Genomic DNA, 14950 nt, shown 5'->3' with positions numbered 1-14950 from the left:
TTATGTTTAAGTGCATCAGATGTGCTCTTGTTTCACTTCTCTTGGCCACATGACTCCCAGAGCTGCCTTTCTGCCTCCAGGCTGGCCTCCAAGCAAGCTGTCCTCCCCTTGCTCCTCTCCAATGGTGTGTCCCTGGTGATTTTCTAGTTCCCATGGCATGCTTTCCTTTTAACATCCCCATTTTGGTGACACACAGTCTCAAAGAGTTTTGTTTCTTTTTTAAAGATTTTATTTATTTATTTGACAGAGAGAGAGCATGAGCGGGGGGAGCAACGGGCAGAGGGAGAAGCAGGCTCCCTGCTGATCAAGGAGCCCGATGCGAGACTCAATACCAGGACCCCGGGATCATGACCTGAGCCAAAGGCGGTTGCTTCACCAACTGAGCCACCCAGGCACCCCACCCAGACACCCCCCAAAGAGCTTTTTTTTTTTTTTTTTAAAGCACATATGAGGGATTAATTTTTTGAGATCTCTTGCACGTCTAAAAACATCTTTCTTCTACCCTCACACTTGGGTGATAATTTGGCTGGGCACAATGTTCTAGAGGGAAATCCTGTTCCCCCAGAATTTTTTTGGTGTTCCTCCTTTCGGCTCCACTTTCACTTCCATTCTGAGATTTATCTAAGTGTCTGAACTTTTCCACAGATCAGCCTTCTCCACCTGCTGTTTCAGGTGTCAGAATTTCTTCCCTGTCCTTTTGGTGAGGTTTTGAAGGGAATGGATGATAAAGCTCATGTTTAAGCCACTGTCTTGAACCAAAAGCCTTTCTGTATGGGACTTCCTTTTGGGTTGTGATAGCAACCCATGTATTTCCCAAATGCACTGCCAGTTGCCCCTAAATCATTTATTGAGCAACTCACCTTTCCCCATTGATGAAAAATATCTTTATTGTACTAATTTTTAATATACAAGATCAGTTTCTAAAATGTCTGTACCTTTGCTTTGGTTAATAGGTTTCTTCTTGATCATTCCATATTGTATATTTACCATAGCTTTGTTGTAAGTTTTGATATCTGGTATAGGAAGTCTGATTGTTCTTTTTCAAAATATTTCTTCAGAATTGAATATTATGATTCTTTCTAATCTTTTAGTTTGGTAGTGAGAAAACGGTATAGGTCATTTCTAATTACTTTTTTTGTTGAAGATGAACTTTTTCTGTTTTGTCCATTTGTTTGTGAAATAACTATTCTTGCCCTGGGTGTTTGGTGCTTTTCTTAACAATTAGTGAAAATACTTTTTTATGGTGAGGAATTAACTCTTATGTCCTTTAACTTTTTAACGTTAGAGTGTACAGTTGCAGTCTAAGTATATGTGAGTAGAAAAACAAAGGTTTTAGGTTAAGAGCTTGTTAACCTTCCCATTGTGAGCCGTGCTTTTCTGGCAGCTATTATTGTAATTTTTATTCACATTTCATATTCATTTGAGAGAAAATGGCTACCAGGTGTATTTTAATGGAAGGAATACCATTATGAGCATTTGATGCCATTGATTTGTTGGTCCTTTGTCAAAATTAAGAGAAATAAGATGGTTCTTAAATACTGATAAAACCGCAGGGGCTGGTATTTCCAGTGGTTAGAAGTATGAACTGCCGGTTACATCTGTGGTTAAGAAGGTATAAAGCATCCATCATGTACAGTGGTCTTTGTTGTTGTTGTTGGCTGTTTGTTTCAGAATACCTGAGGGGGATGGGGATGCCTCCAGGGGAAAGGAAGCTACGAAGACAGATGCCATTCTTTGAAAAGCTGTTGTACCTAATTAGTAATATTCTGGACTTAATGGGCTGTGGTGTTTTTTTTTTGTTTGTTTGTTTGCTTAAAATGAAAGGTTAATCCAGCATATATGGGGCCAAGTGTAGGCTCCCAGGAGGAAATGAGAGCTCCGTCTCTTCCAGCCATCAATCATCAGACCTCAAAGAACATGGGAGAGAAACCCAGAGAGACAACTCCTATTGTTCCTCTTCCTACGGCAAACGCCGTCACTGCTGCCTTGGTGTCCCCGGCCATCAGCCAGAGTGTATCTCCTCCTGTTCCTTTGGCAGCCCAGCCAGTGACAGACTCCATGTTTACAGTGGCCAGAAAAGATGACAGGTAAGGCAAAGAGAATCCTAGAGACAGTAGTGACATGAATGGCTTCCGTCAGCTTCTTTACATGTTCAGCAGTGTCAAGAACAGTATGTAAAAGATGAATGATTCCTCTTTTTAAAATAATTTTTAGTTGGGCATGTTGTTGAAAGACCAAGTTACCAAAATAACCCCAAATCTTTCAGACTTACTACTCTATTTTTCTTTTAGGGGTTTTATTTCATTTCATACTTCTCCCCTGAATTAAAAGTTTTCAGTACACTGAAACACAACCATTTTTTTGTGACTGGAAAGTATACAGCTATTAAACCGAAACTGCCTTGCTTGCTGGCTTTGACTGAATACATGAAGTGATTGTTACCGTCCCGTTTCTTGACATGTATTCTCATAATCCTTCTGTCTTCACCAGGAGCAATTTGGGATTCAATATCCATTACACAGTATGCCAAAATCTTATCAGTACCCTGCTGTGGAGATTTTTTCCCCAATTCTGAGGGATTTTCCTAGATTTCAGAAATTATAATTAATGTCACAGTAACTTGCTTTGTTTAAATGTTTATCTTTAGTGACTTTGGCACGCTCTCTTTACATAGAACAATTTTATTAATCCTTTAGAAAAAATGAGAGCTCTGCCCTTTGCACCCTCCCCTTGGGCTGAAGTCCTTAGCACAGATTATGTTTCATACGTGCTGGCTCTTCTCAATGTCCAAAATTAACTTTTTATCAATGATTTCTCCTGGAAACAAGATGGAAAATGCTTTTACACTCCTGTTAGGATAATAATTCAGAGCTATGTCCCGCGTCGTCCTGTGTGTATATAAAAAAAGAACTGTTGTGTCATTGGGGGCTGTGACTTCAATAGTTCTTCATTATTAATGCAATTATAAAATGATAAAAACAGGAGAGCAGTGACAGGCCCAAAGAGGTGTTGAGTGTCCCACTGCCCCCAGAGATAGAGTCATGAGGGTGAAGGAGCCAGACACAGCTGTCCCTATAAAACTGTGAAACTCTTTAACCCAGGGAACATTTAGGTCTCAGTCCAAAACACTGCAGATTGACCCTGACCCTGGCCCAGGCAAGGGACCAAATGGACCCCCTTGGTACTCTCACCAGTTGGGACAGCTTACCAGGGCAGAGAAAATGTACCTTTGTCTGGAATCTCAAAGAAAAACTCATGTTTTTAAGACAGTTGAGTGAGGACTTGTAAAATTAAGTGTGTTGTACTTTTTACTTTACATCCTAGCGCGGTCCCTGCTGTTAAATCGACAGATGAGGTCCACTATCATGACTGTACTTAAAAAAAAAAATTAATATAAATGTCTAATGTGCCATTTTTAAAATTTCTTGATAACCCTTAAAGTCTGAAGAACCATGCTCTGTGGCTCCTGGCTCATCAAACCAGAGGTGGCCCGTGCAGCTAAACCACACGAGTGCTTCCCATACCATGACTGGCTAGCTGCAGTGGGCAGCCAGGCCTGCAGCCGGTGTGAGTCCTGGAGCCTAATAAATGCGATCATCTGTGTTAGAGGCCGTGACCCTGCCCTACCGCATATAGGAATGACCATCGTGATGTTAAAATACAGGCCCGCTGCGTCAAGCAAGCATGAAGTCGCTGGCTTTTCCCTCAAAAGGAAACGGAAGAAAAAATAAAACATTTTGTTTACTTACACTATAGACCTAAGCCCTTCCATCTGTATTTTAAGAGTAGGCTTGTACTTGCTGACTTTTTGAGAGTTAGTGTGTCTCAAGAGATTTCTCTTTCAGGTGTGTGACTAAAAGCACTCATGAATTCAAGCCCCAGAGTGGAGCCGAGATAAAAGAAGGTAATGTTTAATTGTAATAAATTTGTCTCTGACCTGTTTGCCCAGACGCCTGCCGGTCACCGAGAGACCCCGGGTGGTGTCTGTGGCTCCTGAAGACTTGGGTGAACCTGGGTGTTCGCTTCCCTATTCTCAGAATTGAGGGGTTAGATAAGCCCCAGACCACCTCAAGTCAAGGTAGAAATCCACTTCCTAGTCACATCTTAGTAATTAGAATCCTTTGGAAACTTGATTTGTGAAACGTTTTTTATTAAATTTCTCAGCAGCTTTATCAAAAACAGAGTCATCTTGAATGTATTGTGACGTGGGAAAGACAACTCAAAGTGTGATCAGGAGTATTATACTTCTCTTACGCACTGCTTTGTTAGAGGCATTTGCATTGAAGGCAAGTTTTATGAACAAAATAAGATACATCGATTGTGCCTTCGCTCCCCCCGCATGACTCTGGCAGCCTCTCCAGTGACCGGTTACTGGGGAGCCGAGCTGCTGGAACAGCTGGCAACCCCTGCGTTTAACCAGCACTTCCCACGCGCTTGCTAGATGCAGGCACAATTCTAGGAAGTCAGGGATGCAGTCACGGACAGAAAGGACAAAACCAGCACCCGAGCAGAGGGGGAAAGAAAGTGTTTGGGGGACGGGGGGCAGATTGAAGTTTCAGAGGTGACCAGGAAAGGTGCTCCCAAGGAAAGTGGGATTTTGGATAAAGTCTCCAAGGCAGGAGCTGCCCGTGCAGCTAGCTTGGACAACCTGCTTCAAGCAAAGAGAAGAGCCAAGCACAGAGCCCCGAGGCAGGACTATCCCTGATGGCTTCTAAGCGCAGCAAAGAAGCCGAAAGGGCTAGAGTGAATTGGAGAAGGAAGAAGATGAGGTCTGAGTGAACAGGGCCCAGGTTTTGTGGGGCCTTGGATGCCATTGTCTGGACTCCAGCTGAGTAAGATGGAAAGCCAGTCTTAAGATTCACGGTGTGACTATTAACATGTATTTCTGGGGATACAGCGGAGTGAAGGGTGCTATTTATGACAACCCTCTAATTTGATAATGATCTTAGACCAAGCCACTTTATGTCCTTGAACTTTGATTTCTTTTTCCGTAAGAGGATAATTCTACCTTACGTACCTCGTGGGACTATTATAAAAATAAAATTGAAAGTGATGCAAGCCCTGTAATAACAGAAGTCCTTAGTGATAATTATCAGCAATAATAAAATGTTTTAATTATAATTAAGTTTCTTAATTTGTGTGCCTTTTAAATTATTCTGATTCCTCTACTGGTAATGCATTTTGCTCCTTTTCTTTTATAGGGTCTGAAACACATAAGGTTGTTAACACAGGTTCTTTTCACACAACTCCAAACACATCGCTGGGAACGGTTCAGGCGACCCCATCCAGGGTGCAGCCGTCACCCACCGTGCACACAAAGGAAGCTTTAGGTAAAGCCTTTGGTTTGAATGGTAGCATCTCGTAACAAATTAATGAAGGTGCTTTCACAATCATGTTTACAGTAACTCTTTTTATTCTTCTAAGGTTTCATCATGAATATGTTTCAGGCTCCTACGCTTCCTGATATTTCTGATGACAAAGATGAATGGCCATCTCTCGATCAAAATGAAGATGCATTTGAGGCCCAGTTTCAAAGTAATAATTTATTTAAACGCTTCTAAGTGCAGGCATTGCGGGTGGCTGCGACAGGAAATATCAAGGATTATACAAGAAGTTGCCCTTCCCTTGGTTAACTTGTCACAGAAGGGTAGGGAAATACAAAATATGACAGTGTTTGAAAAGGTACTCAGTACATGTCATAGATTTGTTTTGTTTCTTAAAAATAAGTGCTACAGAAGGACAAACTCCTGCTGAGGAAGGGATGGCTGGGAAAACCTGAACCCTGGGGTGTGGCTCGAGCTTTGCCCGGTAGAGGAATGGCATGGGGGGAATGTGGGAGCCCACATTTGTTTGGAGTCCCAGGTTTCTTGCTGGACACCAGGGAGAGATCATGATAAAGATAAATAGGATCGTTAGACTCGGGGGGCCTTGGAATATAAAGTTAACAGGTTAATTATTTCTTATAGGAAATGGGAAACGAGGTCACAGAGAGCTTTTTTCAGTGAGTCAGGTGACAAGAGCAGTGTCTTAGGAGAATGAGGAATACCGCGCTTTGCATGCGACAGGAACTCAAGACCTAGAGGCTTGAGTGCTAAACCCTGCGACCATGGTCAGGTCACTTCGTCTCACTACAAAGTGACTTATCTCATTACCTGGTATTTGAAAAATGTTTCAGGCCTTTTTCTGTAAGCTGCCATTCCACTTTCTTATTTGTAGGTGAAGTTTAACATCACGTATAGTGTTTTTTCCTAATACAATAATAAAATGCTCCTTTTTACTCCAATGCAGAAAATGCAAGGTCTTCTGGGGCTTGGGGAGTCAATAAGATCATCTCTTCTTTGTCATCTGCTTTTCCTGTGTTCGAAGATGGAAACAAAGAAAATTATGGGTAAAGAAACATTGAGTTACTGCTTTATCCCGTGTCCACCTGAAGAAACAGCCAGCCAGTTTTTCCTCCAGTGTTGGAAGGGATACGGTGGGTCGGGGCGATATTTGTTCTCACAGTGACATGAAATGCAGCAGAGCTTCCTCTGGGACTCAAGGTGGTGAGAAAAGGCGGCCTCCTGACCAAATGGTCTGGCTCCCAGTGCCAGCTCTGCCAGCGGCGAGCGTTTTCACCACGTGACAGGAAGATAGGTGCTGCCGTTCTTCTCTAGATCTGCACTGGCACACACGAGTTACGGGAAAGCAGACCTCCCGTAGCAAAAGCACGTGTCGACAGGAAAACAGTGTGGCTACAAATGAGGAGAGAATTGAGGGATTCCATAGGGCTGAAATTGTATTAGGTGTGAATGAGTTTACCAGTACAGGTATCTGTATGTGCTCTGTTTATATTTGCAGGATTGATACAGAGAAGGAAGCGTATGCCGTCCATGATTTTCTATTGGCCATGGTCCTACCTCTTTCTTTATTCCTAAAATTTATAACTCAGTGTAGTAGAGATTTTATATTTTTCTACCCTCTCTTAAGTTACTGTGAATCTGTTTTTATATACATAGTCAATTTAATTCCATTTGCACTGTTTTCCTACAATTACTGTAAAAGTAAAGGATGTGCATATAAATATTAACTAATTAAATAAGTAGAGAATGTTTCTAAAGTCTCACTTAAATGGTAGTATTTCCTTTAGCATATTTTACGATTTATAATTTTACAAATCTTTCCTTAGATTACCACAGCCTAAAAATAAACCTGCAGGAGCCAGGACCTTTGGAGAACGCTCTGTAAGCAGATTTCCTTCAAAACCCAATGTAAGTGAATCACTGCTTCAACCATGAAAGGAGGCTTACAACTCTTTCCTCTTTATTTTGCCAAGTGATATGCCAATCAAATGAGATAGTATACAATAAACTGTGATGAAAAATACAATGTTATATGGAGAGTGGGTTTGGGGGAACGTTATTCTCCAATTATTCAAGTATCTATTATGTATCACACACTGTGATAGATGTTGGAACTGAACAGTGATAGGATCCTGGCCCTCAAAGAGCCTTTCCTTGTGGCAGGAAGAACAAGTGGGGGATATATTCTCCTAGACCCAAGAAGCGAGACCTACAGTGGAATATTAGAAAACCCACCAAGTCTGTATTAAATTGGACTGGTCCATCGTCAGAAGAACTCAGCAGACAAGTGTCAGCAGTTGGCCAGCCCACAGCATTCTTCTGGCGTGGCAGCCATTGTGTTCAGCCCATGTGCAGCTTCCCCCCTAGCCCTGAGTATTACCGTGTGGTGTGCTTTCTCTCCACTCGCCCCAGCCCAGCCCTCTGGCTGGGATTGGTCAGAGAGTAGTCTTGAAGAGCTATGCTAAACCCTGGCTCAGAGCTTTAGTTCCAAATAAATTATCACTCAGCTCACTAATCCTTCTGATGAACTTCTTGACCTTCTTAAAACTTCTTAAAAATTTCCAAATAATGGACTGGATTTCAAATACAGTGCATCAATTAATAGATGCATTTCACTGAACTACTCAACCAGATGTGTTTTGACCAAAAAAGCCATGATGAATTTTTTACATCCTGTCCGTATGTACAAGCCAATTGTTTTATCCTGCATCCACCTGAAGAGAAACAACCAGCCAGTTTTTCTTCCAGTGTTAGAAGAGATATGGTGGCTATGTAAAAACTGTGCACTATATATAAAAACCATGGGTGGCATTTTATTGGTAACTGAATGGTTTTGCCAAGCATAATTCTGACTCAGCAGCTTCTGTCTTTGTGGACAGACTCTAAAACTTGACCATGGCATTTTTGGAGAAATCGCTATTTCTGGGGCTAAAGAAGGAAAATGCGAGATGAGCCTAGCACATCTGTGGTGCCAGAAAGTCAGGAAGTGCTTTACAAAAAAAAAAAAAAAGATAGCAAAACAAAAGAACTCAGGAGCCAAGGCTGAGTGGCCAAACCTGGCATAATTCAAATAAAATAAGTAGAATAAGGTAGTATTGGATTATAACCCAAGAAATAAAATAAATATCCTTTTCAATATAAACAAATGGGAGGGAGGACAAAATAAACCTTCCTTACAGAAGAATTGCTGGTACGAAATGTGGAAGGAATGAGTGATAATAGAAAATCGCCACTGGCACGCTACAGTGGTCACTGTTCTAGGCAAGCTCCGCCGGGAATACTAAAATTAGCAAGTGGAACTTTAAGAAGAAACAGGATATTTGTATGACCTTGCAGTATCTCACCCCAATTATTATGTGGTTATTTTAACATCTGTCCACAAATTCTTTGATATCCCTCTCTCAGGAGGTAGATCCTCCCTTTGAGGGTAGGCTAGGCTGTCACCTGCTTCTGACAAATAAGGGTCGGGAAAGGGAAAAACAGTTCCTTACGGAGGAGAAACCTGGCAGACCCCACCTTCACCAGGTGATTGGTTAACCTCATCAGTAATAAGCTGTGTTGAAATCATGTGTCCCTTAATGAGATGTAATAAGAAAGGGTGCTTTACCCCTGATATTCTTCCCCGAAACCTGTAACCCCAGTCTAACCATGAGAAAAGGCCAAATTTAACCTAAATGAGAGAGACCTTCTACATAGCTCCTGACCAGTATTCAAAACTGTCCATGTGAGAAAGACTGGGACAGACCGATCAACTGGCACAGGTCAGAGGAGACCCAACGAGATGTGACAACTAAATCACGTGGCATCCTGATCTGGAGCATGAAACAGAGAAGGGACACGAGCGGGGAAAGGATGAAGTTCAAATAGCATCTGGAGTTAGTAGGATTATTTAGTTTTTACAAATGCACCGGGATTCTGTAAGATGTTAACGTCAGAGGGAGTTCGATGACGTGCACATGGAAACTCTACGATCTTTGTAACTCGTCTATAAATCCAGACTTTTCAAATTAAAAAAAAAGTAAAAATTGGAAAAAATGCGACCCTTGAATACAGTGTGACTGTGCTGGGGTGCGTTAAAGATGATGTGTCCCTCTTCTGGGGACAAGAACAGAACCCTAACGTCCTTGACTTTGTGTTACCAGGGGTGACCTCTGTTTCTTCTTTAATTCCTTATTTTTTTTGAATCTTAAGCAGTATCAATGAGTTAAATGACAAAACGGGGCGACTGTTGCTGTTGTTTTCAGTTCAGCTTTTGTCGCAGGAAGTACCTCACGCCGGAGAGTTTTTGGATGACTCCACCGTCTGGGGTGTCCGCTGCGACAGAACCCTGGCGCCCAGTCCAAAGAGCCCCGGACACTTCACGGCTGCCGCACAGCTCGCGTCCACGCCTTTCATCAAACCACCCGCGGATGCAGGGCCTGCTCTGGAGGATAAAGGTGTGGGTCGCACCACTCAAGTGTCTTGTCTTCTGCCAGCTGCAGTTCTTTCAGGGTTACAGTGTTCTTGGAAATTCTAAACGGAAGTTTAAGATCATCCAGAGGAAACTTAAAATCCATTTACTGTATTATTACCTGTGTGATTTTTTTCCTTTTGGCTTACTGTTTTCTGAAAGTCTGTGCATTTTAGAAACTTAGTAACTTAGCTGATAGGTAGACTAGGAGAAAAACCTCCAGAAGCACTTAAAGGCAGATATGCCAAGTCCAACCCGTTTGTACAGGATATAGGTTGGTGTTATGTTTACTACAAACAAAATGGCCACAACGGACAGGTTAAGTTGCTTGAATGCTAAAAATAGAGATTTTATTACTTTAGAGTTGTAGCCAAGTACTACACACTCAGGAAAGTCATATTTTCTTATTTTATTTAATGACTGACTTGAAGAGACTAACGATAAAACGCACAGATATTTCTTATTTCCCCTAAACCTAACACTCCTATATCAAAGATCTTTATCTGCATTAAACCTTAATATATGACATTGTCATTGAGCACAAATACTTAATTATTCCCTATTAAGTACCAACCTATAAAATATAAGGACAGTAAAGGACCACTTTACCATTTTTATGAGTTTTTTACTAGCCAAACTCCATCACTTCTGACCCCTTTATTAAAAATAATAATTGTTCCCGAAAGCAGTACAATGAAAGAGCTGTCAAAGAATTTCCCTCCCCTACATGGAAGCACATTTTAATGTGAAGTCTGAGCCTATAGACCTAAAAATTTTTAACTAAAGAGTAAAAAAAAATGTTTTTAGAGTACTAACCCAGTATATTACCTTTCTCTTCTGGATTTTGAGGGAGAGTTCAGTTGAAATTTGGACAATTGCCAGGTGCCATCACAAGCTTGCTACTTGAACAAAAAAATGTTAAAGTATTTTCCATTTGGGGAAAACGAGTTTAATCAGTTGAGTCTTTCAGAGAGTCAATATTGGCTATTCTTGGAGTATTTGCACTTCGGTTGAATAAATAGAAGCTAATGTTCTAGTTCTAAAAAGTATTAGCACCTGTCTGGTGACACAATATCTGATAACATTTAGTCCAGTGTAATACTTGGCTATTTATAGTGCTGTGTATACATATGTAGTATACATACTCCACATTTCTGCCTATCCGGTTTGTCTTCCCGTAGTTTTTATTTATTTATTCGTTTGTTTTTGGTTAAAGGGAGTGATGGTAAGTATTGCCAGGTATCTTCCTGATGTAAACACTCTAATAAATCAGTTTAATCAGCTAAACACTAACTGACTAAATAAAGCAGTCAGACGGAAAGACGCCCAAATCTCTGCCCCCCAGATGCATTGCGGTGTTTTACTCTCCATGTCCTTGTCCTCGGGTTCTCCTAAAGCCCGGTGTGCCCTCCACCCCTACCAGTAACATCTCGGGCTGCTCACTCTGCCCACAGCGGGCCTGCCACCCTTTGGACCCTTTCCTCTTGAAGGATTGGATGTGTGAAGTTGAAATGCTCACCAATATTAGTAGTAATAATATTTTTACTGATTTTTTCCCCCATTTTAAAAATGTTATGGAACATTTTACCATGGAATACCATTTTGAAATTATAACAAAATTCAGTATAAAAAGGAATTCTGGACTTTATAACCATATCAGATCATATGTATGCATAGTGTCTGTCTCTAATTGTCTACGTTTTTCAGAAAATGTGGTTACAAAAGAGTGCACCCATGTGACTCTGGATTCTCGTGAAGAAAACATGGCGGGACCCTCCAAAGACAGAAAGTTCAGGTATTGTGAGATTTTTTTGACTTGCAGGTAAAAGCCGGAAGCTACTCTCTATAGATACACATCCGGTGATAAACCTAAACACTGGATCCATCAGGGCAGTGAGCAGCAGCCGGGGTAGCGGAGATCTGTGGGAGCACTTCCTGTGAGTGACTTCTGCTCATTTTGAGAGCAGAACCGCCTTACTCTTACCAGCCAAAGACCTTGACCTAGTGGAAAGACTATTGCAGAACTGAGCAAACACATGTTTGTTTTTTTATACCCATTCTAATTGAGAAAAGCAGTAACTTTCTTTCAAGAGGAGGACAAGAGCCTCGTAGGCATTGGTACAAAACGCAGATGTGGCATACATGAGCGTTCTGCAGAGGTAAAATTCCACCCTATTGGAATAGTCTGCTTAATGTAACAGACGCTGAACGTAGCTGTCATCTTTTGAGTACTTGCTATATTCCATTGTAATGCTGATACTTCTTATGTACTATATCCTGTAATTAATCCTTAGTTAATTTAGTTGTAGGAACTATTCTTTTCCATCATTACAGATGAGGAAACCAGGTTTAGAGAGTTAAAGAAATGACTTAAGTCATACAGCTTCTAATTTGCAGCACTGTAATTTCAACCCATATCTCTAATTTCAGAAGCCTTGCTCTCACCACTATGTTGTGCTGCCTCTTGTTATTAAAAACCTCTTCTTAAACTAGGACCCCAGTAAATAAATTGGATGAAAGACATGAGCAGAACTTAGAAAAGAAAAAAAATGAATAAACATGTAGAAAATACTTAACTCCCTAATAATAAAATCAATGCTGATGAACAGATCTTGCCTTTTAATTTAAAATTCTGCCCAATAGGCACAGTCTGTTACTGCCCACCAGGAATCTTCTACACGTGACTAAACTTGACTCACAAGACTGCCATAGGCCACACTTGGCATAAGATTAATACAGAAATATATAGGACAAAAATCAGTTGCCAGGGAAATAACTATCCAAGACGCTATCATCTTTGACCTGCATGAGACAATTAAGTTACAAGGAAACCCTTAGGTACAGAAGTTTCCTAGCTTAGAAGCCTTATTTCCATGGCATCAGTGGCTCTTGCAACACTATCGATTTAGATGCCAGAGTCCCCACAAGGAATAGGCCCGTTACGAGAGTCCTCGTACCGGAGGCCTGAAGCTGTGGATTCCCAGCATATATTTCTTATTCTCTCCGACTAGAATACAGTTCCAGTCATGGTTATGGTTTACCATAAGCAGTGGTGACTGTGATACTCTTGCCTTTCCAGTTTTCAAGGGAGAAGAACTAGAAAGTTAACCAAAACTCAAATTCTCATGGAGAAGGGAAAAGGGTTTTATCAATAATTTATGTACCCACAGTAATTTGGGTACTCGGGTAGCTAGTAACAATTTATATAGGTTTGAAAGCCTTTTTTTCTGTGTTCATGGATACCCCTAATATGTGTTGTGTTGTAATACAAATATTGGAAATACTCCCATTTGACTACCACATTTTCTCCCAATAATAGATCTTAGTGGCTGTGCTTGTGGGAAAGATTAAAATTGCCATGATCTGAAGAGGGAGGATTTATTTGTGTCCTCCTCCTATATGTAATGGCTGAACAGAAAATTAATTAAAATATTAAAATTAAAAATTAGTTAAAATGTTGGAAATGCTTTTAATATCTAAAAACCAGGGAATTGTTGTATTCCAGCATACATCTACTGAATTAAATGGCAGGTAGTGATTAAAATCCACACTAGGACCATGGAGAAACTGGCAGACACCACCTTTACCGAATGATCAAGGTTAATTTCACAAGTGACAGCTCATGGTAGTCATGCATTGAGAAGGGCATTTGACCTCTGGAACATTCCTCACAGTCTAATCATGAGGAAAACATCAAAGGAACCCAACTGCCCAGTACTCCTCAAAACTGAAAAGGTCTTGGAAAGTAGGAAACACTAAGAATCTGTCACAGATGGGAAGGGAGTAAGGAGACACGACAATTGAATACAACATGGTATCCACGATTAGATCCGGGAGCAAATAAAGGGTCCTGTGGGAAAACTGGTGAAATCCAAATGAAGTTTGGAGGTTAGTGAAGAGTAGTATAAAAAACGTGGATTTAGTGGCTTTGACAGAGGAGCTGCTGTCACGTGAAATGGTAATGTTTGAGGAAATGGGGTGAGGAGTATATGGGAATTTTCTATGATCTTTGCAACATTTCTTTAAATCTGAAATTATTCCAAACCTAGTTTCTTTTCAAAAAAAATTCCTACTAGGAAAAATGCCTGTCAAGAAGTAAGAATGCAACGTGACGTTGCGTGTACATATTTATTTTTACAACGATGCGTACTCACACATGTGTTTGTGTGTGTGTGGGTGTAAAGGCGGAGTTTATGCATGCGGAGATCCACAGTCGACTCTTACTATTTGCACTTGTTATTTTGTATAAACTCACTGCAAACCCTGAATTACCCAACACTGAACCATCATTCCTAGTTCCTAGTTAGGTTTCTGTGAACCTCTGTCCACAACATTTTGTTTAAAGACACCTTATTTAATAAATATGGTTGGCTTATTAGCATTGAACCCAGGGCTAACAGCATTATAACTCCTATCTGAACGCGACTTATCTAACACGTTTCCCTGTAAGACACATGGCGGCCTTCTCGCGCTTAGGAACACTAGACCACACTTTAGCACTGCACTTGGGGGGACATTTTAAACAGTGAAATCACAAAAACACAGAAAACATGTTACTAAGTGTACTGCGAAAGGACACTGGTTTACAGTGTGAGAGCCGACACAAGAACGCAGAGCATTCATTGCCTTATTCCACTTCCCCTGGGATGGTGTATGTTGGGTGACTAAACGTTTTCTCCATTCTGCATGTCTGCAAAAGCACCATGAGAACTGATTCGGGGATTACGAGTGAGTTTTAGCATGTAGGAGAATTTACAGATATGGGGTCCATGAATGATGCAGATCGACCCGATACGTGTGTGTACAGAAAGAAGCTTGTTAGGTTGTTGGGTGATGACATCTTCTGTTTGTTTCAGTGCTGTAAAAGGAGCCGTTTTGGAATAGAGTTCAATATTCAGTCTTGATCCCCAGCTGATGACATCTTGGGGAAATAAGCCCACCCCTCATGCTTCCCACTAAAGAATATCCATTGTGTTCCCTCACCTATTTATTGACTATATTTCCATCTCTTATTTCTACTCATACTCTACTGGCTGTGTTTTTGCATATATTTGTCTGAAGAAAATGCTTTAATCAACTCTTTGTAAAGCAGTTTTGAAGTGTCATTCACAGAATGAAAAGGAAACTGTTTTGTGGGACTTTTTTGTGATCAAACCCA

General features: G+C 40.9%; 1 protein-coding gene and 1 non-coding gene across 2 annotated transcripts in view; both read left to right on the top strand.

Moving 5' to 3' along the window:
* Nucleotides 1–14950, top strand: part of BUB1 (BUB1 mitotic checkpoint serine/threonine kinase) — a 40552-nt gene that overhangs the window by 14219 nt on the left and 11383 nt on the right. Inside the window, exons 10-17 of the mRNA XM_008700140.1 lie at nucleotides 1825–2087; nucleotides 3846–3904; nucleotides 5202–5330; nucleotides 5425–5535; nucleotides 6289–6388; nucleotides 7169–7250; nucleotides 9604–9778; nucleotides 11500–11587. Of these exons, the coding sequence (XP_008698362.1) occupies nucleotides 1825–2087; nucleotides 3846–3904; nucleotides 5202–5330; nucleotides 5425–5535; nucleotides 6289–6388; nucleotides 7169–7250; nucleotides 9604–9778; nucleotides 11500–11587 (1007 nt within the window). The remainder of the gene's footprint in view (nucleotides 1–1824; nucleotides 2088–3845; nucleotides 3905–5201; nucleotides 5331–5424; nucleotides 5536–6288; nucleotides 6389–7168; nucleotides 7251–9603; nucleotides 9779–11499; nucleotides 11588–14950) is intronic.
* Nucleotides 13075–13214, top strand: LOC121101097. Its single transcript, XR_005833054.1, has one exon. It is a non-coding gene; the product is annotated as a small nucleolar RNA SNORA29 (small nucleolar RNA).

The sequence above is a fragment of the Ursus maritimus genome, unplaced genomic scaffold (genome assembly GCF_017311325.1).
Source record: "Ursus maritimus isolate PB19 unplaced genomic scaffold, ASM1731132v1 scaffold_6, whole genome shotgun sequence".
In the NCBI taxonomy this organism is placed as follows: domain Eukaryota; kingdom Metazoa; phylum Chordata; class Mammalia; order Carnivora; family Ursidae; genus Ursus; species Ursus maritimus.
This window is presented reverse-complemented; position numbering and strand designations above follow the sequence as displayed.